The 9,072-nt window shown below is 42.1% G+C and overlaps 2 protein-coding genes across 4 annotated transcripts; one reads left to right on the top strand and one right to left on the bottom strand.

The window, feature by feature from the left end:
* The first annotated feature begins 220 nt into the window (after positions 1-220).
* TXNDC17 (thioredoxin domain containing 17) lies at positions 221-2,672 on the top strand. Of its 3 annotated transcripts, none has more exons than XM_015559187.1 (4): positions 221-664; positions 1,319-1,400; positions 1,808-1,883; positions 2,500-2,672. In XM_015559187.1, the coding sequence occupies exons 1-4, from the start codon at positions 475-477 to the stop codon at positions 2,566-2,568; spliced, it is 417 nt and encodes a 138-aa protein (XP_015414673.1). In that variant the 5' UTR covers positions 221-474; the 3' UTR covers positions 2,569-2,672. The 3 variants fall into 3 exon arrangements, with proteins under 3 accessions (XP_015414673.1, XP_015414672.1, XP_006756359.1); XM_015559186.1 differs by having other exon boundaries at positions 237-716; XM_006756296.2 differs by having other exon boundaries at positions 246-791.
* MED31 (mediator complex subunit 31) lies at positions 1,595-9,063 on the bottom strand. The gene is made up of 4 exons (XM_006756297.2): positions 8,943-9,063; positions 8,029-8,106; positions 7,650-7,746; positions 1,595-4,166 (listed from the first exon to the last, which is right to left on the bottom strand). The coding sequence occupies exons 1-4, from the start codon at positions 8,968-8,970 to the stop codon at positions 3,974-3,976; spliced, it is 396 nt and encodes a 131-aa protein (XP_006756360.1). The 5' UTR covers positions 8,971-9,063; the 3' UTR covers positions 1,595-3,973.
* Positions 9,064-9,072: the final 9 nt, after the last annotated feature.

Raw genomic sequence — 9,072 nt, 5'->3', positions numbered from 1 at the left:
CCCCCCACCCCCGCGCCCCCGCTCGCCCTCCCTTCAGTCCTGGCCCCACCCTAAAGCCTAGGCAGGAAAATAGTTAAAAGGGGCGACGAGCAGCAGTATCTGCCCTGGGCCAAGCTCTCCTCTCCCCCAGGTCCATGACTCCTAACGCAGCTCCCCAGGACCCCCCAACATCGCGGGTGCCCACCCGGCCTGAGGCGGCGAGGCACGAATACTGGGAAGCAGGCGGGGGGACCTCAATTAGGCCTGGTTTCCGGCCGCTCGCCTGGTCGCCATGGCAACAGGCGCAGGGCGGCTTGGGAGCCGTTAGAGCTCTAGAGCCACGTAAGGGTTCCAGGGCTGCGCGGCAGCAGGTTTTGCAGCCATTGTCTAGGGGGCTGGAGCCGAGACCAAATTAGGAAAGAAACCTGGGTTTCGGAATGGAGCCAGAACGGGAAGATCGGAGAAGCGAGAGCAGAAAGGCGGTACGGATGAGTTATGGCCCTCAGAGGCCCCCGTAGCCCCCCATCTCCCCATGCTTTTGGGTTCCTGCAGTCACCTGGTGCTCAGCCCACCCGGAAGCAGGTTCGCCCCGCCCCACGTGGGCCCCGCCTCTGGGCAGCACCCGAAGCCTTCCCGGACTATCCTTGGTTCCCAGAGCGCTTTCCCCATGGCCCCTTACGAGGAGGTGAGTGTGTCCGGCTTCGAGGACTTCACCCGGGCTGTGGAGCAGCACAAAGGCAAGACCATTTTCGCCTACTTTACCGGTTCTAAGGACGCCGAAGGGAAAAGCTGGTGCCCCGACTGCGTGCTGGGTGAGGCCGGGGTTCGGGGCTGCTGCCCAAAGGGAGTGGAGGAAGGCAAGGCCGAGGTTCTAGCCGGAGAGCGGAGTTCATGGCAGAGGAAGGAGTCTTACTCCTGGAGATCCGCAGGGCTTTCTAAGCTGGCATTTTGCCTCCTTGTCCCACTTGTTCCCTTCTCTCCCGTTAAGTGCGCCCCCGCCCCAAGAGTGCCTTCTACCATTCGACCCATATCATCTTGACATCTAGTCCTTTCCAATTTTCCACTTCCTCAGTATGATTAGCGTCTTGGTGAGGACGGGAGTTGATGTCCTTTGCATAGGTCAGCAAATATGCCTTTCATTCTTCTGGGCGTCGGGACTGGGACGTAGTTACCCTTAAGGTGGCTTTCAAATCAGAGAACACCTGCCTTCTGTTAACCTCAGTTAACTGCAGGTTAGGTCTGAGTTGTTAGCAACATGAGGGGAGGGGAGAGGGATGCTGTTTATCAGGGCCTGGTTGTAGAGTTGATGTGATTATTTTATATCAACTTTTTTTTTAAGCTGAACCAGTCGTACGAGAAGGGCTGAAGCATATTAGTGAAGCATGTGTGTTCATCTACTGCCAAGTAGGAGAAAAACCTTAGTAAGTGGCAATATATACTCTCTCCCCCAGACATGCACTGCACTCTGCCCAACAGGTTGGAAGGGCCCGGACTCAGGTTCTATGTCTAAGGTACAGTGGATGAGTCAAGCAATTAGAAGATATAAATACAGATCAAAATTCTGAATGTTCAGCTGCTTGTATTGGAAGGATAATTCAATAAATTTAGTCTGGTGTTAGTTCAGAACTTAACTGTCTTTACATACATATCTTAATCACACTTTAAAGGAAACTTACACAGGGGAATAGGTAAGTCACAGTTCTTAAGGTTTTTTAAAAGTTTACAACAAAGTGATTACTAAAAAACTAAATGTAGGAATATATCAAATATTAAACAAAATATAAGAAACATAGTAAAATGTTTTGATCACTTTTTCTTTTCAAAATAGTTGGAAAGACCCAAATAATGACTTCAGAACAAACCTGAAGATAACCGCAGTGCCTACACTCCTTAAATATGGGACAGTGAGTATCTTTCTTCAACTATGTTGGGGTTACCGTTCACCCTGTCACCCCTCTTTTAACTCATTCTGGATTCACATATTGAGAGGTCTTGACATTTCATCCAAACATCACAGTGCTGTTCAGAGTGCATCTGTCCATCCCCTATGGACAATCCCAATAAACTGTTAGTAATGTAAATAGCTAAGTATTACATCTTTTTATGCTTTTTAAAAGTTATTAATTTAAAATTCTATAAGCACTGCTCAAGAAAGTTGATTTACACATGGTTTCTTAAACACTGGCATCAATGGCTGCTTGCCAGTTAACCCATAATTCTGGTTGAGAAGGAACTTCTAGTCATAGCCCTGGGATTCTAAACTAAAGAGTAGAGGGCAAAGGGGTGGCACTGGACTTGCTGTCTCCTGTTTTAGTCTAAGTTTTGAGCCATGTATTTTAATGACTGAACTTAGAGCAAATATCTTAAGTGTTTCATAAAACTTGTTACAACTAGTTAATAGTTTCTGAATGGCGTACTTTCTGTTTAAATATTTGTGTCATTCAAGGCTGAACAACTCTGTTCCCTCCTAATAACATTTTTGTAGCTGTGGGTTATGATTTGAATGTTCTTCTCTTACAGCCTCAGAAACTGGTGGAATCTGAATGTCTTCAGGCCAACCTCGTGGAGATGTTGTTCACTGAAGATTAAGATTTGATTATGACAGTTGTGTCTTGATTTCCTGATTTATTCTAGTATAAAAGAAATTGCATGCTTGCTTTGAATTCATGTTAGGATAAATAAATGATGATTTTTAAAAATGGCATGTCTAAACATTGGAGTGCTATACAAATGCTCATGAACCCTGTTTGTTTGTAATATATGGATATCTTTAAGATATAGGTAAAATAAGTCTTCAGGAGTGGTAGTAATAGCACAAAGGAATGTGTTATTGGAGATAATAGGAATATCTGAAAGCCCCTAATAGTGAATTTGCTTCCAAATCTTTGAATGAATTTTAGGATCTTTTAATTTAAATTCCATGAATTTACAAAGAACTATTTTTCCTAAAACGCCTTTTGGGCTTTAGAATGCAGAACTTAAGCTAACCACAGCACAGCACATCTAATCCAGCCCCACTTCATACAGGCAGCTTTGTTTCACAGTCTGAACGTACCTCACTACTTGGGATGAGGCAGGGAGCAGAGGCCAGAGCCGATACAGCCAAGCGGGAGGAAGGATTCCACCTGACTCAGGCACACTCGGATTACCACTTACTAGCAGTGTAACCATAGGCAAGTTACGTAAACTGTCTAAGCCTCAGTCTCCCCCTTTTGAACAAAGACTGTTCTAAGACTGACATGAAAATGCAGCTAAGCACTAACACGGTGCCTGGTTTGTGGTGTCTGCCAAATAAACGTTAGCTTTGCCACATGAGCACAAGTATTTGAAATTCCTCATCTTTGTTCTAGTCTAAGGTCAAGAGTCCAATTAGTTAACTATCCATCTCCCTGCCATCACTAGGTCAGCGACATAGCAATGATTCTTCCATTAAAGCTCTTTGCAAAGCAAGTAGTGAGACGGGTATGTCCTCTTCTCTTGCAGAACGTAAAAACCTTATGCCGTTCCTGCTCTGGGATTTAAAGAGGTCATTGACTCTATTTCTTATGTGGATAAGGAATAGTCAATGACTACTACGTAGATAAGAAGGGTGGGGTAGCTGACCTGAGGGACAGTAAGGTTCCAGAAGATGGACTTGCCCCAGCCCCCACTGTATATCAGGAACAGGGCCTGGCTGAGTTCAGGATGTTTGGCGGCCCTCCCTCTACCCCATCCTCACTGCCTCCTTAAACTGGTCTAAAGCACCAAATGTTTCTGTCCTTAGTTGAGTGTGTTAAATACTAATAAAAATTTACAAATCCAGAGGAAAATCGAAGAACAGTTTTGGCTTAACAGAAATAATCTACTGACAATGAAAAGTTAGTTGGATTAAATAGCACACCAAAGGTACTCAGTGCTAGCACAAGAAAGTAGGTAAGTTGAGTCTTTTTTTTTTGGTCTTCACTGTACAGAAGCAACATATACAGTCTTAGGAGCCTGGTCTGGATCCAGCTTTTCATTTTCCTGAGGTGTTATTTTGCTGTTGCTGTTCTGCCAGGGCTTGCTGAAGGCGCATCCGCTTCCGGGAATAGTGCTGCCAGTGCAGAATTTGCTGCTCATCAATAAATTTCGCACACTGAGCATTCACCAGCTCCTTGCGGAAGTGTTCGTACTGGAGTAGTTCTAACATGTGTAAACACTGAGGGTACCTGGGTTTAAGTTTATCAATTAATGATTGGCATAATTTAAGTCAATAACTCCAAGCTCTAATTCAGTTACTCATGTACAAATGATCTTGCAGCCACAATTTCTGTAACATTAACTTAGAACACTTTGGTAGCATAGTTCTTTTTTTTTCTTGCTCAAAGAAACTAGTGATCAAAAGCGAGAATTAAGCAAAATTTTCACAAGTGAGAAAACTTAAGATCAGAAAGATTAAGTAACTTGCCCAAGATCACACAATAACTGGTAAGCAGAGTCAACATTTGGGGGCAAATCGAGTTCATCTACTCTGGTGGTTTCTAAAGTGAGGAGTAGGAACACTTAATTTTTAGTAATTATGTGTTTAATTGATAACTACTGGCTTTCCATCAATAATGATAAAAAGAGTCAATTTCAGAAAGAACTGCACAAATATTATACTCTAGTTTTCCATGGGGATATGGAATTCTGAAATTATATATACTCTAAGACTGAGCAAAGACCTAAGTAAATGTACTGTGGAGAAAGAGTCAAATTTCTGGCTCTCATAAAAAGAAACATGAGGAAAGGGAGAAGGCAAGAATGAACCCTATTTTTGAGCAGGAACTGAAAACAGCAGTATGAACTCATGACTTTTTAGACAGAAACATAGAGCCAGACACAGATACGTGTTCTCAGTTTGTGTGCTGCAAGGCGTAGGAACAATGACGGTGGTACTAACAAGCACAGTTTAGTGCCCAACTTGTGGGTTTTAAATAGCATTTTCCAGAGTTCCTTGGAGAAATGGCTGATTCCGGGCTAAGGCAAGGAAAATACAAGATGAGCCTGGGATAGTGTGTAGAGCCAAAGAAAAGTGCTCAAAAATTATGTCAGAAGTACTCCAGAGACCATCTGAAGGGGCTCCCCGTGGCCATAGCTGGAATCACTAGAGCAAGGACATACATAATAATAATCCACAAGATAAAAATTAAGATGCCAAGAGTCCATAGTGATGTAACTTATAAAAATGAATGAATAAATTGGGAACAAGGGAAGTTCCTTACAACTGAATTAGTCTTAGTAAATGTAGAAAGAATGACGGAATTGGAATTAGAAAACCACCACAGTAAAAATTCTTTGAGGCAAGTATCTTCAATAGCTAATTAGTGGGTAAAAGTATGAAACATAGTTTCAAAGTATTTCCTCACAACATATTAAAAAGAAAAAATAGTAACTTGGTATGGAGAAAACTGGCAGCTACCACCTCAACCGAGTGATCAAAATTAACATCATCAGTGGCAGGTAAATTGACTTCTGTGTCACAGTCATGGAGGGAAAAAAAGACTGACGAACTCAGGTGGAAGGAGACTAAGAGATGACAAAATGCAACATATGAGCCTACACTGGATACTGTACCAGACATAGGGCATTAGTAACACAGCCTGTGAGATCTGAAGTCTGTAGATTAGGTAAGGTTAGATAGTATATTGTTAATGTTCTAATTTTGATCATTGTACTGTGGTTACATAAGATTTTTAATATTTAGAATATATGGGTGAAGAATATTTAGGGATGCTCTTTACTATTTTTCCAAGCTGTTTTGTAAGTAAAATTATTTCAAATAGAAAAGAGATAAAGTTTAAATGAGTAAATTAAAAAACACTAAGTCAGCCCTCGCCAGTTTTGGCTCAGTGGATAGAGCATCAGCCTGTGGACTGAAGGGTCCCGTGTTCGATTCTGGTCAAGGGCACATACCGGGGTTGCAGGCTCAGTCCCCAGTAGGGGTAGTGCAGGATTCTCTCTCATCATTGATGTTTCTCTCTCTCTCCCTCTCCCTTCCTCTCTGAAATAAAAATATATATTTTTTAAAAGTAAATCATATAGGGAGTACACAGAGCCAAAACTGGACAAGCGGTAGAAATGACACATTTGGGCAACAGTATACTCCTGCAGTGCTCACGGGGAACCTCGAGCCATAGTTTAGATGACCATCTCAGCAGTGTGGTGAGTGAAATTAAACTTGTGGTGTCTAATCAGTGTCCATCACTGAGTCTCTAATCTACATACATACATACATGTTCATATCTAATAAAAAATTTTCTGTGAATTATTAAATGAATAAGTGGTTGTTTATAAAGAGCCAGGAAGGGTACAGAGGATCCTGCAGGCAGCTTCGTGAATCAACTATTAGACCAGTGGTTCCCAACATGGAGCACATGCCCCTTTGATTAAGGGGAACAATTCAAGAATGGAGTTAGTAACAGTGAATTTTTTGCATTTCTTATGGTTCTAGGGGCCTCACAGTATATAAATATATATTGTGACGTATTTATGCATTTCAGTTCTCTAGTATATGTTTTGAAACTATTTGCTATTTTTTCATATCACTTCACATTATTTTTTTTAACAATTTCTTAGTGATTTCTTCCTCAGTATTCAACTGTCCTTTTATCCTTTTATTTTTCTCTTTCATGGACGCCATGTTCTTTGGAAGCTTATCTAGACTTAATGGTCTTTAGGCTTCCTCCATAGAAGTTCACTTTTTGAATAGTAAGAATTATATGGGGGGGGAGTGGACAGCATTAGGATTTTAGAGATGCTTTGGTGGGGCATGGCCAAAAGAAGGTTGGGAACCACTGCATTAGACATAGCTCAGAAAAGTGACTTGGATAAAAAGTTCAAGATTGAAACATTTTCCTCTCAAACTTTGCTTAGAAAAAAACAAAAAGTTTCATTATTGCTTTTTTACTGCCTAGTTAAGACAAAGAAGTGTGAATTCAAAGTTTACTTTTTACCAGTAAAAAGGAATGCTTGTGATTATAATATGCTTTTTGCAATTTAGTAACCATTAAAATGACATCTTTTGTACAACCTAAATTATGTGTGTGTGTGGGGGGGGGTGTTCATTTATTTTTAAAATGGGTACAGTACAGCACGTAGGAGGCCCTAAACCAGTAGCTATTAAGGCTCTGGTAAGGTTACCTCCTCCAGAAAACTGTCCTTACAAGTACCCCTTTCTACATTCTTAAACTTTAGCCTATAGCTATGTTCCTGCATTTATAGAATGTGAGTTCCTGGGGGTCAGAAAACCAGTGAGATGGGGTGAGTAGTACAAGATAAGGTCAGATAAGACAGAGGCAGATCATACAGAACTTCAGCTCAAGAGACTGAATTTTATTCTGGATGCATTGGGAAGCCATTGAAAGATTCTAAGCAAGAAAGTAACATGTTGTGATTTACATTTTTCAGAGGTCAATTTGGCTTCTGCACAAAGAATTGTTTTTGCTTTGTTTGGCTGGGGGTGAGAGGGTGGGATGGAGAAAAAAAGGTAAGAGTGGAAGCAAAGATAACCAGTAGGCAGATCACTCCAATTCATCAGAGATAAGTGTGTCTTGTAAGGTGGTGGCAACTAAAAGTGGAGAGATGGGTAAAACTAAGAAGTCTATTAAATATCAGTGTTTTCGAGTATAATCAAGTATATACATATGTAGGACTATTAAAATTAAACTTACTTTAGATACTTGGCATATTCTGGTTCTTTCCAGTAAAGCAAGTACTTAAGATAATTAACAAAAGCTTTGTCTTTGAAGTAACCTCTTTGGGCAAGAACTGAAAGGCATAAAAAAAAAAAATGCATCTGTAGAGCAAACCAATCCTTGAACCACTGATTTGTGACTTCTAACAAAGAATTTACACACATAACATCCCCACCACCAACACACACTGAATTCATAAAACAAGTCCCAGTTTGCTCAATTATATATAGTATATACACCATTGTAAGTGCAGCAATAATTCCGTTCAATTGAGAATGTATAAAAGCAGACACTAATGAATTGCAACTCATCTGTCAGAAATCCCATTCATTCAATGAGGTGCTCGACAACTTACAATTAAGATAATTTGGGTTAGCTAAACACTGCACAAATTCCAACTCCAACTGAAACCGAAGTCGATTTCCAGCATCATCTAGGAGAGAAGATAACGAAAATCACCCAAAATAAAGGTCACTTTATATAATGTTAACTTGTAGAAAGAAAACAGCAGTAAAGAAACCCGACTAATGCTGATACGTATTTCTACATGAAGGGCAGGTGGTGATTGTTTTTCTAAGAGGGGATAAACCTTCACAAGGGTAAGAAAAGAAAAGCCCTGATTAAAGTGATTATTTCTCTAAAGTTTAAAGTTATCAAAGAAAACAGGAACACACAGGGGGCAGGACATTTACCACTTGTGAGCCACCATGTAGAGATTTTGACGGTGACCACTGGGGTACGTGGTTGGTAATAGCTGTGCCTTCCCCTATGTGAATACTGCGTTAAAATGTTAATGGGATTAAATTAACAAAAGCTAAGCGAATGCTAAGTCAATCCGAAAAGAAAGTTTAGAATTCAAGCTGAAAAAGAGACGGAACGTGTGCAAGACCAGGGAGCGCGTGGGTATGTGAGAAGCGTCAGTGGCAGAAAAATTCACAAGTGTGTCCGCGATATTTCAAACTTAGACAATTCATCTGAGACGCAGAAAACAAATCGAACTCCTCTGGGTTAGTCTCGCCCATGCCAGGAAGCCCACGGGGTGGGTGTTTGACCAGCAAGTGAGGAAAAAGGCCTGCGAACATTTAAATCAGCCTCTGGAAAGGCCAAACTCCCTTAGCTTTTCCAGCCGCGACAAGAGCCCTCGCGCCCCCAGGTCCGCACTGTCACCCCGCGGAGATGAGCCCTGCACGGCGTCCCCGGAGCTGGAGCAGGTGTCCCGGCCCGGGACCCGTCTGTCCGCGGAGACTCGCGGCTCCGAGCGCTACTGACCTGTCTCCATAGCGACAGCCGCGGCCATCACCGGCTAAAAAGCTCAGCTGCCTCCAGCCCCACACAGCCACCGCCAGGAGTGGAGGAGGAGGTTCCGGAAGCCGCGGCTCCGCCTTCCTGTCGCGGGGCA

Source organism: Myotis davidii, unplaced genomic scaffold, assembly GCF_000327345.1.
Source record: "Myotis davidii unplaced genomic scaffold, ASM32734v1 scaffold1394, whole genome shotgun sequence".
In the NCBI taxonomy this organism is placed as follows: domain Eukaryota; kingdom Metazoa; phylum Chordata; class Mammalia; order Chiroptera; family Vespertilionidae; genus Myotis; species Myotis davidii.
The sequence above is the reverse complement of the archived record's forward strand: the minus strand, read 5'-3'. Positions and strand labels throughout refer to the sequence as shown.